Source organism: Phoxinus phoxinus (assembly GCF_949152265.1).
Source record: "Phoxinus phoxinus genome assembly, chromosome: 9".
Lineage (NCBI taxonomy): Eukaryota > Metazoa > Chordata > Actinopteri > Cypriniformes > Leuciscidae > Phoxinus > Phoxinus phoxinus.
The window spans coordinates 8,876,373-8,901,451 of NC_136884.1; the positions used below are offsets into that span (position 1 = coordinate 8,876,373).

At 38.6% G+C, this 25,079-nt stretch overlaps 1 protein-coding gene across 7 annotated transcripts in view; it reads right to left on the bottom strand.

Annotated features, from left to right (window-relative positions):
- The window catches only part of grip1 (glutamate receptor interacting protein 1), a 215,738-nt gene extending 191,733 nt beyond the window's left edge, over positions 1-24,005 (bottom strand). For 2 of the 7 annotated variants that reach the window (XM_079622033.1, XM_079622031.1), the window contains exon 1: positions 23,586-23,824. In XM_079622033.1, the coding sequence (XP_079478159.1) occupies positions 23,586-23,640 (55 nt within the window). In that variant the 5' untranslated portion in view covers positions 23,641-23,824. Of the gene's footprint in view, positions 1-23,585 lie in introns of all 7 variants that reach the window. The other 5 variants (XM_079622039.1, XM_079622035.1, XM_079622029.1 and 2 more) reach the window with 4 other exon arrangements.
- Positions 24,006-25,079: the final 1,074 nt, after the last annotated feature.

The following is a 25,079-nucleotide window of genomic DNA, read 5'->3' on the forward strand; positions in this document are numbered from 1 at the left end:
GTGAATGCTGGCACAATAATGTGAGAAGAGACATCATGGTTATTATTGCAACCTGTCCGCAATGATGCAGATCGAAAATTAAATGGGACACAGAGCGCACTCAGAGTGCTGTATGGAGGTGCGTCCTGAGGGCCAAAACTGTTTATTGTCGTTGCAGTTTAAGATCATTATTATATATCAAGACTGATGTTGGAGTGGAGTGAAATAGCACTTCCCTTCTGGTGGTGTTTGCATTTTCTGAAGAGAAGATGGGCACAGACTGGAGTGAAAATTATGTCTGGGGGTTGACAAATATACCACTGTCAATCATTTTTTCCAAACATTCTTGCGATATGGATGGATGGACAAACGCTACATTAATCCCATATGGGAAATTGCCTTTTTCCAAAAAACCACAGCCATTATTTTCAGTCCCAAAACAAACATGCAAAATGAAACCAGAGTGACCAAGCTCTGGCTCACTACTTCCTGTGGCTTTTAAACACAGGTGGAAAAAAAAAAAACTTGCTGGTTTTTGCACAGCCAAGCCTTGCTTTCCTGCTGATCTGGCCCCTACAGTATGCAGCACACTTCTTCTCTGGGTTGTCTCACAAAAACACTATACATCAACCATGACAGCAGCATACAACACACACACACACACACACACGTTTGCAACTAGGAGAAATATCTGCACAGGTTGAATATGATAATACAAGAGAGCTGCGCAAAACAGAGCAGGTGGTGACTCATTCCAATATTTTATGGAAAGCTTGTTTTTTCTCTTGCGCACTTCCATACTACACAAGCGTCATCTTAAAACTAAACGGCTTGTCATTTTCTCAGCATCTGTGGAATAAGGCAGATCATCATATAATCACATTATCATCACATTCCATATTATTACAGCTCCAGCGGGGTCACTAACCTGACCGTTTTCTCATTATTCTGATGCGTGCAACGGATAGCAAAGTAGTTAAGGGTCAGTCTCTAGAGACATGTATAAAAAGAAATGATTACTACTCACTCTCCTGCTTGCAAAAATGAAATATGTATTGAAACTAAGTACATTTAATGCCATTTAGATTATTTAGCAGCCCTCTTGGTAACAAAATGGATAACAGCTTTCCCCATTCAAATATATCTATCTCAAATAGAGGAGCTTTTCTGCTCGGACATTGGACTTCTATCTCCGAGCCCACTTATAAAGGCTGAAATTAGTTTTTTCAATGGATGCACAATAAAGAGTTCTATTCAAAATACTTTTAGGACCTTTTCACAATCAATAAGGTACTGAAAGCATAAAGGTATGCTATAGGTAGCTGTTGATGTAGCAGATCTACAGTACAATCCACCAAACCATTTTTCACACACAGCCTGCCCACTGAAAGGAGAATGACTTCTCTTCTGAAATGACCCTCTGCATAATTCATCGCTCTGGGGCTGATGCACACCCCTGGAAATGGAGGAAAACACGAAGTTCTACACTATACTTGTTCTGACCCAGTTCAACACACAGATGACATCCAGCTCAAGCTGTTGGTTTAGAGAGCTGCAGGTGCACAGATTGGGCTCGGTGACAGTCAGAAAGTGTTATTATCCAGCAAGCAGGTATTCCCGGTCCTTTCCCTCTGCTGGAGATATAGAGCTGTCAAAAGAGGACTGAGCCAGTGTCCACAGTCTGAAAACTGTGCCATATTCAAACAGAGCACAAAGCTGGCAAGGTTTCCCAGTTTCCCAGTGTGTAACAGAATATTTCAAACTAGCAAAGGAACTTCTCTCAGCCATATAAAATTGAGAATAAATTAATATTCTTGTCCGCCACGGTCCTGAAAATCTGCTCTGAGATTAATAATCTTCAGATGATTAATTTACATATGAATCATTAACACTTCAGGGACTTAAATGTCCAGATGGGAAATTCCTGTTATGCAGTTACTTTGAGGTCTGTAATAAAAAACTTAAAAAAAACTGAATATACTTGTGTTGTATTTAAAGTATTTCTATAGAGCAATATTTCACCCAAAAATTAACAGTCAACAATTTCTCATCCTCTATGACAATGGAGAGCAATTCACACTGTTAAGTTCAAAAAAAAAAAGGCAAAAAAAAAAGAAAATATGTTTTATCATAAGATGAACATTTTCGTTTTGGGATGAATTATTCTTGTTGTACAATATTTATGGAGGCACCTCTGACATGATTATGTGATGCACGTAGGTTAAAATTATCCTTGTCATAATCTAGCTTATATTTAAAAAGGAAATTAAAACTTAAAAAGTGCAGTGGATGAAGATCGACTCGAACAGAGTTCAAAACAGTCCTCTGTGATTCATGCTCAAAAATGGTGTACTGGGAAAGATTATAGCCTCTGATGTGCCTGAACGCGGAAGATCAGAGGCTTTAAAACCGGTCTTTGAAACCAACTAATTAAAACAGATCGGAAGTTACAAAGAGAGATATTAGCAATCATTTCTGTGAGGGCTGGAGCCAAACACTATGATGACCCTCACATGATATCACCCTGAACTACCTTTGATAGGCAATAGCCATAACCCATAAGACTAAGAAAACACATTTCCATTCTGGCTGGTTCATAACAATGATTTTAACTCTGGACAACAGCACTGCAGTGACTCCATATCCATTCTAAAGTCTATGATCAATATAGCATAATGTAATAACTATATAGCTTACAAGGCCAATTATCTAAATTGTACTGCACACTGTAAATTACAATTATACTGTCACCCAAATAAGAATAAATAATATACAAACATTTGTAAATTTTTATTTTATGCTTTATCAGGTTTAATTTAGGGGTTCATTGATAAAAAAAATATCAAACTGCAAGTGGTCAACAATATTGTGTACTGTTTGAGACTTCATGAAGTGATCACCTCAAATATAATTAACTTTATCTTAGTCATCTCTCTCTGCACTACAGCTGCTATCTACAAATGACTGCTATTTTAAGGGGCTTTCATTCATCAATTTAGAACCTACAGGCTCAGAATACAATAAAGCACACAAATCGCTGACGACACTTAATACACTGCCAAAGCAGGGTACATCAAGATGTCGTCATCGCCACAGAGAATTTTATGCACCAGTTGGACAGTCATGGGTGTGATTATTAGCCCTAATGAGAGCCATCCAGAGTGGTACATGTGCTCCAGATTGCAACACTGCATTGCGGGATGTAAATTATTCTCTGTGACAAAAAGAGCAAATTGGAATCCATTACTGAGGCCGCAGAATACTGAGCAAAGGAATTACAAATGGGACAGAAGCATTCATTAATCCCAAGCCTTGTGCTCTTTTGGGGAAGTGATTGATTGCTTTATCAACCCCTTTGACCTCCTGTCTGCATGATGATTCTGCCATCTATATTTGCTGCTATCAAACCGTAGAAAATATTTCAAAGTTCATACAGCGAACCACATTAAACATGGGGTGCATAGCAAAGTGGATTTCAAAGTGGAGTATTAGGCCTTATTGAAAGTTTATTTACAAGGAGAATATTATATATCCATACTGTATAGGCCTATATATTGCCTATATATATATTGGTATGCAAATAATACTCTTTCGCACGTCATGCCTACCTCAACTCAAACATCGCAATCATACAGCTCTTACGGGTGCTTTTGCCGGCATGTCTCAACAGGTAAATGTAGGCTACTTTCAGCATATTAGGAATACTTTTAGCTGTGTTGCTATGTGTCATGAGAGTAAGCAACTGAGTAGCTAACACTCCGAATAGAGCAAACACGTCTCTCTTATAATAAACCCATCCAATGCATCTGTCTTGCTGTTATTTTATTATTTACGCACCACCCAGAATACCCGTTTAAAGAAGCCACCGCTCGCCACTGGCATACACTGTATGTGAAACTGCTGATTTACTCACTCATTCACTATATAGAGGATGCCACATTTCCACTCACTCTTTCCTCATAGCTAAAATAATGTAGATGGACACATTCCAGGCCATATTTCACACCTTGTATAACATTATGTATGTGTTGTATTCAAAATGAAAAAAAAAAAAAAATCTGGTTAAAATCCAATCTGATAGTTATGACAGTGATGCATTTCATTTGGATATGTTTGGGAAAGCATTTCTTTATACCTTTTTGACACTTTTATTGAGAGGAGAGTAGAAAGAGGACAGGTAATGACAGAAAAAAAGATGAAAGGAATGGGATCAGGAAATGTAGCAAGGCAGACGCAAACTTGCATCACCAACACAAGGACTACATTTGTATGTGGAGATTGTGCGCCAACTGCTAGGCTAAGTCCAATACGAAAATTAGAAGTTAACTACATTTCTAAATAGTATATGTACTAGGATAAATGACAGCTAGTTCTGAACAAAACCATTACCATTTTTTTTTATTTTTTTTTTATGATGTTTGCAAAAAGAAAGGCTTCTTGGATTTCCATCTGAAAAAGCATACACTCTGGCATCTCAAAGCACCTTCTAAATGTCTTTGATAAAATATGAAACAAGTACAGTTGTAACAGTGGATCTGTTTTTTGGGTGGTTGTTTGAGTTTTCTTTTTGACATTCATGTGTGTTATGGGGTCTCCGTGATGACTTCAAGAGAAAGAGAGGGGAAAAAATATATTTTACATCTAAAAAAAAATGATGAAGCTAAAAAAAAATATATATATATAAAAAAAATTTAAACATGCACTCCTATAGTTATAATTAAAATTCTTATCTTTTAATGCAAGTAAAACCACTGACAAAGCGACTACACCGAATCCTCTCAAAAACTGCTCTTGAAAAAGACCTTTAATATAATTGTTCTGTCAATAACCCTCTGTATAAGATTCCTCCAGAGATACAAATATTTAAACCTTTATTAGGAGCTATACAGAAACTCCTACACACCTGCATTGAATAAAAGATTAAGTTAAGAGTAATTCATCGCTATATCACTTTCCGAGTCACTGCTGTTTCATTGAATTACCGAGTACTAGTAAAAGCAAGCCATCCCTCCCACAAGTGACAGAAATTGGCAGACGACTTCCCATATTTTCTCTTGCTCTCTGATACATACTCCACAAAGCGCAGAACCCCATAATATACAGGTATGACAGATAAAAAATATTGAAGTGAAATGCGAATCTGACTCAGATACATTTAGAGTGTGTCTACCAAGACGGAAATCACTTTAACCACGCCTGACGAAAGGTGTTTATATGGTTTCCCTGGAACTCAGCTAACATGAAGGCAAATGAAAATTTTATCATTTATTCACTCTCAAGTTGCACTTCACTTCAGTGAGCTTGGTTGCGCCCACAAGCTCAAGCTCACACAGTCAAGTCAGGCCTGCCAAAGTCAACAGCGTCCATCAGAGTTAGTTGACTGGTCCATAACTCTACATAAAATCCACCGGCATTATATGGGGTCCGTAAACCCTCCATTAAAAACCACTGAGTCTGTAATGAGTGCTTCATTTGGAACTCGCAGCCCATGAGGTGATGTTAGTTACACGCTTTGTAATGAAGTTAAATACTCTGTAAACACTGAGAGGCTCCCTCTCTCTCATGGCCAGAAGGCAATCACAAACAGTTTAATGGTAGAAAATAAATCTACGCATAATTCATCAACACTATGAACAAAATTGAAAATTGCATTTGCTGCTAACTGATTGTATGCAGTGATTATTACTTTTTGGTACAATGAATATTAAGCACAATATTATCCCCACAATACAGTAACTGAGAACTTTTTCTTCATAGTGACTTAGAGTGAACTGACTAAACCTAAACCAAAATAATTACCAGATTCTAGCCCAATTCCACAAAGTGGATGTTTGGGATTGAAAACCATATTAGGAACAGATGTGACTCAATTGACCGAATACAACAGCAGTCAGGAGTGACTCAAATATGAATGATTAAAGTCTCGCAATAGCCATGAATAATACCTGTGATCGTGGTGACGGATTAAATATCAAAGATGGCGACTTTCGTAACACCTGAAAGTCTTATCACAATTGACAATATTTAATAAATGACTCAATGTATGAACTCATCAGTCAAATCTTAATCCTAATAGTCTTCAGTGTACATTTTCTGTTTTTTGATTAGAACTGAATATGAAGCACTACATTTGAGATGAGCCGGGACTACAAAACTGATGGGATCAGCAGATCTGCTGAGAAGACAGAGATTAGATCTAAAACCTTTAAATGACACATAGCTTGTTTCTCATGTCTGAGAGTTACTGGAAGATCACAGGGGAGAGAGATAGAGATAGAGATAGAGATAGAGATAGAGATAGAGATAGAGATAGAGATAGAGATAGAGATAGAGATAGAGATAGAGATAGAGATAGAGATAGAGAGAGAGAAAAAAGCACAGGTCACTCCAATTTACTGTGGAATTGTGGAAGGAGCCATTAGGAAAACTAAAACAGGACTGACAACCCGATTCTGCTGTGAGAAAGCCAGATCTACCACCTCTTTAATCATATTGGTGCAAATTCTGTAAAGGGCAGGGAGAAGAATGAAGACAAACAAACTGCGGTTCTTTTTCCCCCCTTTATTCCATGGCTCTAGCTGACCCACTGATTATAATGGCAGTAAAAGAATGAATGGCCAAGGATGCAACACACTAATCCAGCTAAAAGAAATTCTCCAACAAATAGACATACTTGTATCTTGGTAATAATAAATAAGGTGAAACCTCTTTAGTTTGAACCTGCTAAGGGGATATCTACCCACCAGCTTCCTTCTGCTTGGGAAAGGTACCGTTTCATCCAACATCTTCCTGCGCTGCGCCCCACTGGTCTCGTTAATGAGCATTAGCAAGAAGTCTAAAATTTCTGTACAAACATTTATTCAGTTCTGCCTGCTAAATGACCATCTTAATTATGCTGAATTAGAAGTTGCATTTTTAAAACTGCCACTAATGATGTAAACACAAGCGGGTGGGGAAAAGTGCACACAGGCGACTATTAGATTCAGTGTTTCCATCTCCTCCGGCTCAGAAAAATTAATTGAACAAGCAAAATTATCAGTAGAATGATCTTTGACTGTCATTCTTGTCTATATGAGATGGAATTTATTAACACAGTGAAACCACAATTGCACAAGAAGAATATTGATTTTAAAAAAAGCCAAAGGGAACCTTTAATAACCATTTTATTTTAATTATGTAGGGACATTTCTCCTATTACTATTAGTTTAATTACTCAGCATAACATTATTCATATTTTTAATATTCATTATTCATATATTCGATTGCCCTAGAAAAAAAAAAACATTTGGCATAAAAACATACCCAAGAAAAGCCTTTTAAATATTTTTGGCCTCAAAAATTACACTATATACACACCTACAATCATAAAAATCCAACCAAACATCACTTTGTTGAGTTATAATGCATTAAATGATAAGGAAGGGAATTAAGGTATCTGGAGAAGTGTGAGCATAATCATATAAATCTAAACGGAGTATTAAGTCACTTCCTCCACTGCCCTGCAACTTTGAACCTTTAAATCTCATGAACCCCACCTTAAAAGACCAAATGATTTCAGCTGCTTTAAAAGCACCAATGAGGACTCCATTGCCACTAACTTAAAACCTATGACAGTTGCTTACTATACCAGATGAGCAAGACAACTTTAATGCACTGTTTTTGTATTTTGCTATAACTGACCCAGTTTACATTAGGCTAACATGCATCACACTTTCCTTTAGTCCGAACCTCCGTCATAAAAAGGGGTCCTTGTAGGACAATAGCATAACCAGTTATTGCAAGATAGTATTTTAAGAAAACACACACTAAAAACACGACATCATAGTTAGTTAATTACCGATTATTTTTTCCAAAGCAACTTACATGTACAACACTTACTACAGGGAATGTCCACAATCACCCTAGAATCTTTAAAGGCGCAATATTAATAAGGTAACATTGGTAATTGGAATGTTTCCACTTTCATCAAGTCAATTGATTTCTTCTCATGTCATCCTAGAGTGTTCTTTATAGAATTTACAGATACAAATCTAGCTTGATTCACCATTTTATCATGATTCTTCAGATAGGGGTTCAATTGACTACTTGAAAAATGAAATTTCTTTACTATATTTCATCCATGTTAAAACATTTATCACAGGAATAAGGATTCTCATTTTCAAACTGTCTCTCTACTCAGGCAAAAGAAATGTACTTCCCTGTCACTTCTCAATTACATTAAACTAAATATTAGCCTTTCATGGACTCAACATGACCTCTATAAAATGGTAAATTTGGCAGCAGAATTTGGTTAACTATATTAATAGTAGTAGTAGTAAAATAATTACCTGAAAAGGAGAATTCTCCTAATTAAACCTGTTTATTTTAATACTTTAACACAATATTAAAGAGTGATTATAATAATAATATAATGATATGTAATTATTACCTTAAGTAATTATAAACTAATTAAAACCCTTACTATTAAAATTGCTGGTTTTATATAATGGTTTCTTTAAAATCAAACTAGCATACAGAAAAGCTCCCCTAACTGAACAATACCCTTAAACAAATACTAATTTCATATAATTTCACGTTTTGAACATTGGTGTTCAAACCATCATACCCTTTAAACCATTGTCTTACAGAGGAGTAGGGGAGCCATTTCAAGGGGATTATATTCCGTTCCAACAACCCAATGAGAGTTTCCAGAGCAAACACTGATCAGAATATGACATCATCTATACGCCAGCTGCCGTCTGGCTGATGTATTCTTCTCTGTCAGAGATGGGCCCGAGTAGGTTTTTGTCAGCACACCGGAAAAAGAAAACAAACCTGTCAAAGTAATGTCTGGAAGAAAAGGCCTACTTACAGCTGACATTTGCCTCAAAGATTATATCACACATCAGTGCCTGTACATGGAAAATATACCCTTTGTTTTTACAAAAAGTGCAATGAAATGTCACTCTGACATACGCTTGAAAGAGCAATCCCTAAAATGCTGGCTCAAAAGTGTTTATCTCCAAAGCGAGATATGAAGCCTAAACTCCACTCAGAGTAATCTGCAGTGATTTTTGTGCAGAGAGGCACAGCCACTGAGGCCCAAATGAGGCTTTGCAGGGGCAAACATTTACTTCAAAAGAGATAAACAGGTTTAAAATTCTGCAAGGAATTAAAAAAAGAACCATGAGGTGAATAATCTGCGTCTCAGAACAGCCATCTATCAGTGTCTATTTGAAAGTGTATCCAGGGAGACAACACGATTATAGCATAATCCCCCCTGCACTCTGTAATGGTACCTCCCACTCAAATTGTGTGAAGCTACGTGGGTTGTTCCAAAGATCTATAAAAGGGGTCTCCACACTCCTATAGCCACTGTAAACTCCTCCCAGGGGCAGAGCGCATTTCATCTCTCCCAGCTTTAATGCCCTCTGCCAAGTCCTCCGTAGCTGCTTGAGACAGGATTTCACAAGCCACTGTTGGTTTGGGAGTAAAAGTTTCAATTAGGGTGATATTTGTGCAGTGCTGTGGAGGGGCAGAGGGACACTTATAACCTTGGTATTGTCTGCTTTCTTGTGCTAAGCTGCAAGAGGTGGCTGAGCATAAAAGGATCAAAAAGGTTTTAGGACAGCCAGCTGAGAGAAAAACACACTCGCTGCACAGTACATAAAGGGACGGATGAAAAAAAAAAACAGCCGTTCAAACAATGTGGGAGGGATTTTCGAAGGGGAAATCATATATGGAGAGGACAATTCACAACCTTCACATATGTGTTTCAACAAGCTCATGAAGGAGGAGGACACGTCTATGGCTCTTAACAGGAAACACCCTAAAGGGCCGTTCATACTGACAGCGACTTTCAACGACAGAAACGTTTTCCGTTTTCAATAGAGGCAGCAAAAGCAGGTGAGGATGCAACAAAGTTGCAGCATGATGCAATGAAGTTGCAGACGGTGAAGTCCATGGACCGCAAACAAACCATATACTCGGTTTTAGAGGTACTCCACAAGATCTCCCACCCCTAAATTGGATTTTGTAAATGGAGGAACGTCAAACACTTGGCTATATGCCAGAGAGAAAAAAATATATGCCAGCCTAAACAAGATAAGCTATTTATTTAACTCAACAAAAGCATACACCTTGAGATAGACTGCGCTTTTAGCCAACAGTCTTTTAGCATACATCTATGGTTGAAAGAGCAGCAAACAGATTTCCCTGTGTAATTATTCTATGAGTCAGAGACCCGATTCAATCTGCTCCTTTTGCCCAGTCTGTCTTTCAAAGACAAAGTAATTGACACGCTTGCAAGCATCTGAAACAAGTGTGAAGCCCTGAAGGAGACTACACCACTATACCTACTTCTACACACAGACGAGGATTGTCAATGGGAGTCTTGGCCCACATTGACGACAAACTGGCCCCCAGCGACATCTACTCCCAGCGTGACTATTCTCAGCTTCTGAACCTCTGTCAAACTGCTGGATTTTCAACTTCCAGTTGCATTTGAATTAGTTCTTATAGGACTATATCTCAGAGGGTACTTATGTAAAGCATAACACCGGAATTCAATTGAATTCAGCAGGATTAGCTAGTGGTATTGATGACCAGGCTAGAGGAGAAGGTAAAAGAGAGACAGCGAGAGAGGGGTAAAGGGAAACATGTGGAAGAAATACAATGAAAGAGATTGAACGAGAGAGGAAATGAAGGATTGGGGAAATGTGGGCGTTGAAATATATATTTTAGGCAGGCCCTACAGGCATTCTGACTCTTCCAGTTAGCTTCAAAAGGTTCAAAGGAGGATAAGAACCACAAAATGTAAGTAATCCTAACACTGTATCCTCCCTCAGGCACATTTAACCTCAGAAAAGGGGGTGAGGTTCCTTTAGACTTTAGTCTAACAACCCATTAAATTAACAGGTTTTTTTTTTTTTTACAAAATGTTTAGTACAAACGTACAGCTGTGGAGACTGTAACCTGAGGTTTTCTACAGAAGCCACACACACAGTCTACAGTACAATTCTTAGCCTAAATTATTCCTCCTTTCTGGTGATATGAACAGCCTAAATCTCAAGACTTGTGAATAATATTTCCACTTAAGACACTCAGTGCTGATTTAAGGGTGAAGAGAATGTCTCTCAGGCTCAGTTTTATACATCACTAGAGTTTATAAATGAACTGAGAAGCAGTTAGAGTTAGACCGATGATGAGAATTTAAAATTATGCGACACAAGCTACAATTTGCAACTATAATGTGCAATATTTTGTGCTGTTTGTCACAGAAAAACTCACTATTATTGCTCATACTTAGGGATGGGGTTTTATATATTTTTCACACTGCTGTTTGTGCTACAACCATAACTGATACCCAAAATCATGCAGCTTGTTGAGGAGTGGTGTGCTATGACTGAGCAGACAATCAATAAACTTCAATGGATATCGGTCACCTTGCCAAATACAGAACATTGTACAACGTTTGGCTTGATGCATTAGTCAATATTTCAAAACACTGGAATGCACCATTTCTTTATCAGCCATTTGCATCAGAGAGCTCAGATTTCATAGTATATGCATACAAAAATAAATCCAAGGGAAAAGAGGGGTCTAATGGGGTGAAGATTAAGCTAGCACCAGTAAATGTGTTACTGGGTCACTACCATTACATTTTATCTGCAGGCTTACCCAGCAAGTTTTATAACTGATGTATATGTCCATGTTATGAAGTGAGGCATGGAATGACCAATTAAAGAGGATTTAAATCCGTTAGATCTACTGAAAAGCGCTCAAAACTGATCCTGGGCTATTGTGTTAAGTAGTGCCTTTGTGACCAATGAGCATAAGCCATACAAATGGAGTGACATAATCCTCCAATCAGGAGTCATCTCACTGGAAAGTGTGCATATTTAAAATGATCCTTTTATCCAAGTCCAATAGCACTCAGGCACTTATTTCACTACATATGGTGGATTGCTGTTCCCACTTAGGCCAGCCATAAATATTACTTATGAAGATATCAACTGAATAGAGATGTAGCCTATAATTTACCTTCAAGAGACATGGAGCACAAAAGGTGAAGTCTTTTATGGAGGGCAATTAATAATCATGTTCTTAGATTTACATTGTATTTTTCATTGTGGGATAAATGATTCCTTTAACACAAAATTTCATCCATTTATCTTCTAGCATCAAAATATTTAGGCCATATAGCGTGACATATCCTTCATGATGCCTGCTTCTCCTGTAAGAGATAAAACAGGATGTGGAGGGAATCTGACAGACATCCCCGCACTTTCCCTGAGGTGAAAAGATGGCTGACCGACATCAGAGAACAGTAAACCCTACCAAAGTCATCCTACATGAACAGTAAAAGACTTACACTACAAATGCAGAGCACGTATCAGCTATGAGGTGTGAGCATTAAAAATAGTACTAATCATGCAGAATCAATCTTTCCTTGAGAATAACAAGGCAATGATTTTCCATTTAAGACTACTCAAGAACAGCTACTATTTTACGTTAATTTAAGACAAGAATTCTGATTTTGTATTTGAATTCTACCGTATTTAAACATCTATAAAGAAAAATTGCATAAAATATTTAGGATGTTAAGCATATAGGTAACAAAAGTCTGCCTGAAACCAGCCATTTGCAAATGGACTAAGAAAATAATTCAAGATATATTTACTCAAAGGAAGTCTAAAAATTAATGTATTTTGTTTCAAAGCTGTTTTGTTATCCTCACTGCAATACAAAGGAGAAATACTGATTAGCAGACGTGTTAGAAAGAAAGCGATACAAAATGCATCTGGGGAGATGAAAGAATAGTTTAAACATGCACATTATTTCCATTAGGTGTCTTTACAAGTTCCTTTTCTTGCTTGAGCGTTTGCCGATTTGCGGTAGGGCAGCAGAGGCTTTCTCTCTCCTGATGAATAATTAGACAAAAGAACTGTGGTCCTGCATTCCCCCATCAGCTGTCAGGCATCACTCATTCTCCCTAGGCAATAAGCAAGCCACCGTAAACAGTCTTTAGCAGGAGAATTTGTCATTTGCGGTGAAGGCGTGGAGCGACGTAAATGTGCTGTATGTGAATCCATGCAGCATGTGCCGTGATTAAATATGGATGTATTCATGCATGCGGTCTTGAGCAACCATGAGCACAGCCGTATGATGGGGCAACAGTGTAATTATAAACACACAGGTCTATATAATGGTGTATGAGCACACAAAGAGATCCTACACACACTCTTAAAAAAAGATGCGCAGAGCAAAGTCTGAGTCTTAGTAATCTAGTGGCAGGAGTGTGCTAAATCCTGACATCAGCATATCTCAAAGGACTGCATGCTAGCGTACAGAACAGCGCAGGGGGGAGGGGGTGGGAGAGCCCAGCGCAGAGAGTTAGCAGAGGTCAGCTGACATTGCAGTGTGCAGATGATGTGGAGACTGCTTTGTTAACGGTCCAGGCTACCGTGTGCATTTCATGCGAAACCATAACGGAACGTAAAGTGTCGCCAGGCTCAAAAGCACACAGCATGGTTTGGTTAATGAGCAATCAGAGCATCTGCCAGAGACAGCTATAACTACAAAGCTGATTCCAAATGCAATTGAAAAAAAAATAACTTCACCAAGAGGGTTTATATTTTCAAAGTGCCGAATGATGCTAGAATGCCAGTTAACCGTGTAAAGCCTGACATATGAAATAATAGTCAGAAAAATATTTTTAATGAATATGCTTTTTAATTTACTTAACATTTAGACAAAATAAATAAGAAAATCAATTATAAAGATTGATAAATGTACAAGTAAATGTCTCTCAAAAGCCTGTTGTGTCATGCTTGAAACATACATTTTCGCATGATTTTTCAAGTTGCTTCAGTCCAGTAAATGTTCATCTTGAAATATTAATAAAGGTTATTCTTATGTTTCACAGCAAAAAGACAGTACCCTGACCTCAAGGTGGACATTTTGTTTTATTATACTAAAAGGCCTTTTTACTGACTAAACTGTGAATGAAGTAGATTTTGTAGAGAACAATTTTTTCTAATACTAACCATGTTAGTAGTAATTTAAAGGTCTTAGAAATTCATGCATCAAATATGTAGCAATATAGTAGTATACTAGCTTTATATGGATAAGCACTACTGCACAAATTCTAAACAAAATCAATAAAACTAGGCCGAAGCGACATGATGCATTGACCATTTAGACACATCCATAGAGTCAATGTGCAACAAGAAATGTCCAAAGCCCACAGAACAGGTAATGACTCACCATAGTGAGGTCATGGGAACCTCAATGTTGCATTAACACATCAAATGCACGCAGCCCCCAACAACCTCGGTGGACCATTACCGTTTTGACTTAGCCATGTAAACCTTGAGTCATCACCTGGGAGAGGCAACATTAGTGCAAGCCGAGTTGCTTTTAGTGCTTTTGCGTGCATGACATACAGCTGGTGTACTATGCAAACCCTTCACCCAGCATGTGTATTTGCAAACTTAAAAAAATAAAAACAGGGGATTGTCAGTATAGGCTGAATCTGATATCTAGTGAAATGTGCTCCTGCACCAACAAACACAATTACACAATAGTGACATTTCAAATACAGTTTTTCATTGTTAGGACCAATTAAAACAGTCATAAAACTGGTCTTTGCAACTTGATTATGATGCATTTTGGAAAACATTTTAGCATTTAAAATCCCCCCGATTACTGTCAGCCGCTGTCCTTGCAAATTCTAAGACTACATCAGTGCCGTTTGCACGGGAAAGAAAACTACCATCAGGCATCGCAGCACCAAGTTGATGTCTGCAATATCTGGTGATCAATATTGAGCAGTCTAGTCTGCTCTTGCATCACAAGGCTCTTCATCTCTCCCATGCCCTGCTGACAGCATCTCCTGGCATCCTTACACTTCCAGCACCAGGGCCAGTGCGCACTCAAAATACGATGCTCTGCGCTTCATAAGCATCCATCATAATAAATAAAAGACTGATCCCATGAGTGTGGTTTATACAAGAGGAGGAGGGAAAAGACGGGAAGCAGCAGCAGAACAACAACAGGCCAATGCTGATTGACCCTAAGCCGTGCTGATTGACCCTAACCTTAAGCCGTGATGTCAAATCAATCACACGGTTGAGGGCAGTGACCGCCAATCAAAAGCCATCACAATTATGCTGTTTATCAAACCGCACCAAGCGCAACATGCATGTTACTAAGGGGCACAGGGGCGGATGGTACAAACTTTGATGACAAATTACTTTGCATTCACTGTATTTTGAAAAATGCGTTTATTCAATAGCCACAGGGCTTGTTTAAGTGCAATGTGATTTGGGTGCATTTGCATGCAAGGTGTGCGCTCATGAAATGGAAGTGATTTTGTTAAATGCTTGCGTATGGGAAAGTCTGTGAGAAAAAAAAACTAACATGCACAATATTTTTAATGCTCAAGATTAGCAAAATGGGATGCAACCTGAGAATAGATTTAATCGTGGTACAAAATCATGCCTGAAACAGCTCTCTTCCTCGACTCCTTTCTGATCTACATTTGTTTCCTCTAAAAGACAGCTGCATCCTCTGGGTCACAAGCTGTCCCATCATGTTACCATCTCGCTTGGCTTCAAGAGACAACTGTCTGTGTTCAGCGGCGTGCAGAGTCACCTTACAGACATAAAAAATGCGGGTTGAAAAGCCATTATCCTTTGCAGCTGGAATAAATGAATTCACGCGAAATGAAAAATCTAGTTTTACATGCATGAGGGACTAAAATGAGACAAAGTGGGACTGAAATATTAGGTGCATTTGGCACAGAGTGCTATTGGTGTCCAAAGAAGAGGTATTCCAAAGGCTTGTCAAGCCCTTCAGTCACTTTTATCACTTCTTCATTTCCCACAGTAATTTCCTTCCCTTCTAGTTTGCGGACATGGTCAATATGTATTACTACTTAGCAGAACATGACTGCTTTATCTGCTTCACTTTGCAAGGACCTTCCACACTCTGACACTGAATAAAGTGAAACCCAAGGAATGGAGAGTGTTCTGATGAGAAATATGGTGGAGTGATAAGCAACACCCATGCCAAATGTCATGTCCAGTACTGACTACAGAGGATAAGAGTGTATAACAATGCTGGTAAGAGGAGCCTTCAGAATGAAATGCCGTAATTCAGCCGCTGTTTTCAACAAATGTGTCGTTTCTCAGTTGCCTTAAAATTGGTAATTTACCTCCGGCAACTATTAATAGTACAGTCTGATATTTTGAGGGAAACTAAGATGAAAGACCCTAAAAGGTGTATATATGCAAATGCACACTTGTATTTTCAAATGTTTGGTTCAACAACTACCACCGATAATAATAAACTCACTTTATTCAATTATTTTTTCCATTTCCCCAGGCAAGTGTGAAAATGAATCTCAGGCTGGAGGACTCAAAAAATCACCCTTCATTTTGTCATACTCTCCTCACGGTTCAAAGAACCCCCAGTTTCTAAGATGCCACTTCCATATTGTGTCAAAAATGAAAGCCCCTTGCATCTGGAGGAGATCCTTCAGACTTTATGACAATACAGATAACAGCCGCCATCACATTCAAGTTCAACATGTAATTAGGAGTACCCACGCAAGGATCTTTGTGTGCCTCTTTGCTCGGGCTGAAACATCACTGTTTGACAACCTCAAAAAGCTCAGGATGCCATTCTACCAAATCCGATTCGCTGCAGAGGTGCGGAGAAAATTGCGGCTTTGCTCGATATGAACTACGCACCGGGGAGCAGCGGAATGATTTGAGCCTCCTGTTGGGCCCTCGTTCTCCTTCGGTTTTCAATTGTCTCACAAGTCAGCGTGGTAAAAGTGGATTGAAAAGAAAGGATGGTGACACGAGAATAGAGCAACACACGAGTGATGGACAAGCAGCATCCTGATTCAATACGCTTAGATGCAGAAATCAACAGTCTGCGTGAAAGACTAGTCCTTGAATGGGAACAGGTCATGGATTCTCTTTTTCCACAAGAATAAATGAATTGACTCAAGGGAGCGTGACTTCATAAGTATAATTCAAGTTCCTTGGAGGCATGCAAATGCGCAATATTAAAGTGAGAAATCCAGTGAGATTTCAGAATATTAGCACAGATATTTGTATTTTCTGAGGTTAAATGAGCCACAATTTAAATTCTGCCCTTCTAAATCAAATTAACGGATACGCTTGCAGAAACTCATCTACCCTTCCAGATTCAGAAAAACATGCAAATTTGGTAACAGATTTCTCTTTTTTCCCCATATCAATGGACTGACTGATCTCTGTCCAATTTGTTCTGGGTGGTAAGGAGAAAGCCTTTTCTCTGCAAGCAAAGACTTGCGTCTCCTCAGTACTTGAGAACTATGGACTTCATACAGACCAGCAGCAGAAAAGGACAAAACGACAAACCCCTCTCATCTCAACACTCAGAAGTCCAGTACAAAATCAATAGCCGTTTGAACTGACAATTATGAGTACAAAGGAGCTTCTACTTGCTGTTTGACACAGATGAAAGTAAAAGAGGAGTCTACCTTTGTGTGCCACTCCTCCCACCTACATACAGGGTCAGGCGAGTGAAATTAAACTACTACTGAGGAGTAAAACAGAGTTGCGTGTAGTTCCAAGATTAACAAGCTGATGGGGGGGGTCATGAAACTCAAAGTGAGCTTTCAATGAGGATTCATTTAAAGGTGAAGTGTGTAATTTTTTCAATGTTAAAATACTTCTATCCCAATGTAGAATGCACTGGACTATCAAGTAAGGCTTCCTGAAGTCTACACATTTTGGTTCTTTTAAAACATTGAACTGTTTGCTCAAACAGTGACACAAATTAACAATCTTTTCCTCCATATTGTGACACATCAGAGGGATACGGATTATCAAGAAAAAAAAATATAGGACAAGGACTGTTTGAATGGAAGCAGACCTGAACGCTAGCTTGCAGTAGATTGTAAGAAAGCCGCAGGGCTTAAGCTGACTAAATGATTTAAGTCTGGCACACATCAACAAAAAAAGTAATTTCACCTGAAGATAAGAGTTAGGATATTTTCATTATAAATTATGATGTCAAAAAAAAACCTGCACAGATTCATCTTTCCTAATAAGATAACATGCTTTTAGAAAATAGAGAACATTTTAATTGTTTCCCCCATTATTCAAGCTTTAAGAGAACTTTTGTTCCAAGTCTTTTCCGACAGGACAAACTGCTTATTCATTGCTGATTTCTGCAAAGGCCACTAATGCTTCATTGCATTTTTAACAAGCTTTATCCACTTAAACACACAAGAACTCAGGTTGGGTTTATGTTTAATAAGACAGTAAAGAAGAATACAATCAGCCTATCACCTCCCTCTGCCTCTTCCTCTCTTGATGATTCGGTATTGAGATAAATAGCTTACCCTGGGGTGCAACACCTGATTGCAGCATCACACTCTGTCATTCTGTACACTCACAATCACGGCGAAGGGAACAACTCATTATCTCACCTGCACTGATAAATCAAATCGGTTATCTAATGCTGAAAAAGTGTGCCTAACAACATTTCATGCTAATCAAAGGTCATCAGCAAAACACACTCATCCACTGGAAAGACTTCAGACTAATGCTAGAATAAATCATAAAATCAAAGGCTATTTTTTTAAAATATTAATACAAGGTGAGTCATGTTTACAAATCTATTTAAAAAAACTGAATAAAATCCCTCTTGTAACATTATTGTATAAACAACTGTCAACATGAGAATCATTCACAATCTATTTACTTCTGTTATAGACCTAATTGAGTCAGTCAATATTTTTTTTAAAGGGTAATTTATCTATTGCGAGTTAATTGAATATATTCATCAAAAGTGCTTTTTTTATTTATCTAGTCGTGTTCTTGCTTGATGTTCTCACCAATGTTCTTCATTTGTGGTTACTGCCTAGGTAACTACTTCACTATTAAAATCCAGCCTCTGTGTTGATCTAGTGCAGTCTCTTCCCGTGGTGCTTTAGAGTTTACAAGGTTCTTTGGTTTACTCCATGTCGCATGCTTTGCTGACACATCACACCATTAATCTCCAACTATTGATCCTACATTGGGGAGGAACGCTGGGGTCCAATTAGTATCGGCTGATTGTGCTTTTGCATATTCCTCATGATGGCAACCTTTTCAAACTACCCTATAATGATTTTAAGGGGCAGTGTGTTTTAAAGGGCGGTGGTCATTGAAAAATTGACACTGGCTATGTTGATGCTAGAATATTTTGGTGTTACACCAAACTCCTGAACACCAAGGCCTGCTGGACATTACATGCACGCACACACAAATCAAATGTCAATGTAAAACTTGACAATGTTAGGACCGTTGTAATCAGGAACCCGTCCGTGACCTCAACAGGTCAGAGATCGAGCGCATGTTCCACAGCCTTGGGTTGAATCATGCTCCAGCAAATCACTGCTGAATGTCAAAGGATTGCAGTTCCTACATTCTCAAGGTTACTTGGTCTCTGGTGTTTCTGGACACTGAGATAGTAGGAAAACGCTTTGAGAATAATCAGGGCTCAACAAATAGAATTTGTTCTGCTGTCACAGCTGTGCCAGTAGTTCAGATTTATACTTGCCCTGCCAATATTAGCACTGATTGAGCAAAATAAATAAATACAATAAAGAATGAAAACAATGGCCCAATGCAGCTAGCTTGCCCAAAACTCTCTCACACGGTCTCTTATTGTTGAGCCCTAAATTTTTTTGCAATGGTCTGTGTAAGTGAGCAGAGGAAAAAAGCCACTTGGTTGACAGTTTCAATAGAACCTTCAAGAGAGTCTGCAGTAGTTTTTCAACATGTGTGAAAAAAGTCCATATGAAACTCGCACAACATTTTCACCCTGAGCAAAAGGGATCTTACAACCCACACGTCATATTATCTTTGTGAATTGAGACACGCTTGTACTTGCTAACACAAATGACATCTGAGCTGAACGGCAGTTCTCGAGGGGGGGGGGGGGGGGGACAAAACAAACAAAAAGCAATTTCTTTTTTCCAAAAGCAATCATTCTAAAACTTGACTTGGCCATGTAATGTTTCCATCATGACCTGAGAGGCTATTACCCCCATACTGCTGACAGTGACAAACCTCTGGGAAACTTCTGCTTTTGGCAAAATACAATAAAGCAAAAAAAAAAAAGTAAACTTTCTCCAAGTAAACAAAAATAAATAAGGGAGAGGTCATTATCACCATTCAAGCAGGTTCCCTGAACGCTCACTGCCATTGGTCAGAAAAAAACAGATAGTTCCGCCCCAAACTCAAACCAATGGTCAAGCCAATGTTACCATGTTGGGCTGGTCAGTGAACTTAAAGAAAGAGAAATACAGCACCACAGAATCAGTGTTAAAGGCATTCAACCTATGATTATTGTTTTTACTAACAGCTGTCTCTAAATATGAAGCTGGATAAGATAAATTATTTTAAAATCAAAACAAATGACACAAATCACATTTAAAACTATTCAAAAGTCTATATAACCTGAAAATTAGACACTTAAAAGTTTCTGTGAAAGGCCTACCTGAATATAATACCAAAACATCAAAGGTCATGTGTTGTCCAGCATACATCTAAATGCAGCAAGATGGGGCACTGAATCACCTCCTTTCAATTCTACTCTCTTATTTTTGCTTTCTAATTCTAGCCAAATACGGAATAATGGAGAAGCAGCAATAAGCACGAATGAATGCACGATGCCTCCACTCCTCCCCACGCACTTATATAAAAATTCACAATTACCAATTTCAAGAGGAAAATATCATTCGGCTCCAGATGCGGGACTTACATTAATCTGTTGTTCTAGAGGTTTAGCCGTTTCAAAACAGATCAGATTGCAAAACAAGTCTGTTTTTGAGAATGACTACAGGTCATTGCCCATTCATAACTAAGTGGATAGGATACGGAGATAATATAACACGTCACCATGCTGTTTTTGCTTTGTGTTTGTACAATCTTTTGTTTACTGACACTGAACCTTTTGTTAATGTTAAATGGAACATATATGGCCTTGTGTCACTCTCTCTCTTTCTATCAAAAAAAAAATATATATATATATAAGCTATGTTGAAAGGTTAAAGTTCTCCCTAGGAATCAAAAGTATCTCTAAAGTTCTCAACAAGTAGACGGACGTGTTTACAAAAATATTGATACAGCAGCATAAAACCCTTGATAAATGTCTTTTTTAATGTAAACTACAGAATCTCTGCAAAATGAGAAGCATAATCAATATTTTGAGGTTCGACGCTGCAAGAAGATCTGACTTGTGATGCATCATTCAAATCTGCTTGTGCATCATATTTTATACTTCTAACTATTATAAATTGAATACTCTCATTCGATCCCTCAGCAAGTCCTGAAATCATGGTTAAATTATCTTATTAGCTCTGATGATGAATTGCATCTTTACGCAATGTTGAGATGGATGTGTTAGGTGCACACACAAACACACCTGTACGCTCCTGGCCCATGCAGGCATTGAAAACGGCTGGATATTGTTCAATTGAATTACGAAAAAGAGTAATTAAAAACATAAACCTATTTATTCCAACAACAAGTGCAGTCCTGCAGTGCACAAGAAAAGCAGCGTAAAAAACATACAAAGTGTTACCCTCCATGCCCTAGATCTCTCTACCCGTTCAATACAAAGACAGAGAGGAGGAGGAGGTGGAGAAGGCTTGCAAGCCATAGCAATTCTGCACCGATCCAAGGACACAGCATCATCCACAGCTTTCCGCAATATCCCCGTTTTGTATGAGGGGTCTCATTCGGCCCCCGCTGGTTCCCCTCAAACCCAATTACATGCCACATTGCCAGGCAGCAGGGCACCAGATCAGAAGTGCCAGCATGCTGAAGATGGCACTAATGTCATGCAAAATTTACTTTTACATGCAGATCTGCATTCAACAGCATTTTACTAAAGTCTAAAAGTGAATTCACACCATATATCAACCATACGGACTCACAGGGGCAGTTACATGTCTATGTTTTTGCGGTTTGACTGCAAGTGGCTTACAATAACCTCTTCTAATAAATAAACCTAAAGCCTGAACAGACTCTATAAAAAAAAGCATGTAAATGCTTTTACAGTCTCGCAAGTATACAAGGCTCATGCACAAGCAACTCTGAGGTGAAAGCATCAATGACACAATGGAAAACTGTGATTCATCAGTCCTGAGTCATGATGACAATGGCCAAGCGGTCACATTCAACACCCGAGAGAGATGTTTGTCATCAAGAAATGCACACAACCTCAAATGCTTCTATCCACACAAGATTCTCCAAGTCGCATGACCCAGAATTGTTATTAATAAAGGAAATTACCAGCAATCTAATCTCATATGTCTGTTAAGAGGTTAATACGTTTACATTGTGCATGATACATAATCAAAATATGGTCATATTCCGATCTAAATCAGAATGTGCTTGTGTATGTAAACAGTGACAACTGTACTGCTTTTTGTAGAGAACACACCTTTGTAGATAGTCCAAAAAACCAACATAGCATCAATAACTTGCACTAAGTGATGCTCCATTCAGAGTGTGGAAAGCATAATCTTTCACCGACAAACCACGTGCACACATATTCAACTATCCTCTGAAACATGATCATTCAAACACGCTGCTTTTATCGGATTCATTAGAAGCTCGTGCTCGGTACTCTGCTTGTTTGCTATGGGCAAGTGCATCTGACTTATTCCCCTGACCATTCAGACCCGTCTCACTCGACATGCATGGCTGTGATGGATAAGATTTCATTAGGTGCGGAATAGTGAAATTCTGTCGCTGAATTCTAACGCAAAAATGACCTGGGCTGCGTTTCCCCAATGCCTTGCCACCAATCGTCTCTACGATCAACTTGGCTCACGATGCTTTAAACGCGGTCCAGGGCGTGAGGAAATAGTCAGTATTGGTCGCTAACATTACACACCTTACGTTAAGTAACAATGACCACCATAACAGCAACGCGCTGCATTTCAAACCCTACGGCTATGAAGACTTTTAAAGCGAAAGGGTAAGCCCATATGACAGACATTAAATTACAGCACTAGTAGGCTACAATCACACGATTTCATTGGTGTGTATTGTGTAGGCGGTTTTCAAAATAGGAAATGAACTGTCACATACTGCATACACATGGTTATCAGCCAAGTCAAGCCAAGTGGAAGCGACAGAAATGTCATGACTGTAGGCAACATTTTTAACACGGAGTACTATGAACACCAAACATACCATCTATACTATATGGGCGGTGTATTGGTAACAACAGATGTCGAAATGCATACTCCCAAAATTAAGGAAGGAATAAAATAGGAGAGTAAACGTATACAACCTTTAAAATGTCGATTTATGCAAAGAAACCGACCGAACAAGTGCATTACTACAAAATTCCTGGCGGCGGGCGCGGTATTATCTCTCAATCCAGTGATCACCAAGAAAAAGTTGATACAATGTAGCGCCGAACGTTCTAAACATTTCGCGCCAAACATCAACAGTTACAGTGTAACAAACAAACAAACAAACCGAGAGACCATAACAATAAACAGAACGCGCCCCTGAAACAACGCTCGTGCAAAACTATTAAAGCGCTGCTTTTCATACCTCCTTCTTGGTCGGCTTGCAGGCAAGCGGGGATATTTTTCTTCCAACCCGGCATTTCGGTGGCGTCGTGTGCATTCAGGGGGTAAATCTCAGGCGCATTTCACTGACGGCACAGGCGTGCATTTCCCCGCGCCTCGTCCCTTCTATTCACTGGCAGCCGGTGTAATTGAACGCCGTGTCTTCCTCAGCCTCGTTGTGGAGCTGAGCTTGGGGGTGTGAGCAGACACACACACAAACGTGAAGGTGCCCACTACAACCGACTACAATAAAGACTTTTTTTTTTCCTTTCCTACCTTCCCCAGCCCTAGAATTGTCTCATTATTTTGTCAGGTTAAAGCTTCACACCGTTCTATAGGTTACAAACGTAAACGCCAAACACACAACACATTTCTGTTCATCTGTAGCCTAACTGAAGTGTGTACAGTGTTGCTGATTGTTCTATTAATTATCAAATCAACACCAAATTGCAATTTTAGATTATAATTCAAAAATACTTCAAAATCTATTCCATTAAAAAAAAGCTATTAAAAAACTTGTTTTTACATTTTCTGAATTAAAGCTGCAGTCCGTCGTTTTTCCTCTTTGTCGCCATCTCTGTTAGAAATCTGCAATTGCAGTTATTCGCGGAATTATTAACTGTGCGTGGGTAGTAAATCGGCATGAAACGGCGCGGATGAACACAATTGAGGCTGCCGCGTCGCTGTGGATACTGTAACGTTACTGTCATCAGCAATCTCAGAGTATACTTTTTGAAAGTGTCAACATTAGAATTTTCATCGGAAAATGTCATCTGAACAAGTAAGTAACATTCACTTTTGTTCTGACCAAATTCGGGGGGTGGGGGGAAGCATTGCAGTAGCTATATCATGCGGATTAAATCTAACGATTGGTTATATCACGTCAAAACGTGAAAAATATATTTTTTCTTTAGCCACTCTGAAGTCCGAAGTCTTTGGGTTTTACAACTGGTGAATCTCCAGTTGTCACTGGTGATTGTCGCTTTAAACTTTCGGGATCCGCCATACCAAGTAAGCTAAATCTCCACCATCATCCACACACGCTATATAGCCGACTAGCCGGGGACTCCTTCTCTATGTGTACAGAAGTGACGTAATGACGCAAAGACATGCTCGAAATTCCCGCGGAAATCCACCAGTACCACTGGAATTAAAATCATTATTACAAGCTTACCGTTTTGAATCGAGGTAAGGCAAGCAGATCGTTTTGAACACTGGCTGGTTACGTTTTTTTTCAAAAATGTCTTTTTTGATATTTTTAAACCCAAAAAAGTGCCGGACTGCAGCTTTAAATCATTTTAATAAAAGATAGACTGCCATTGGAAATTATTTTTTCAAAATTCTAAAAAATATATTGTTTAAAAAAAAGCAATTGTGTTTAATGTTTTACTATGGAAAAAACATTGATTTTGTTTAATGAATTATTATTATAAACAATATTTATTTAGTATTATTAACTTTTGTCTGCAAATATCAC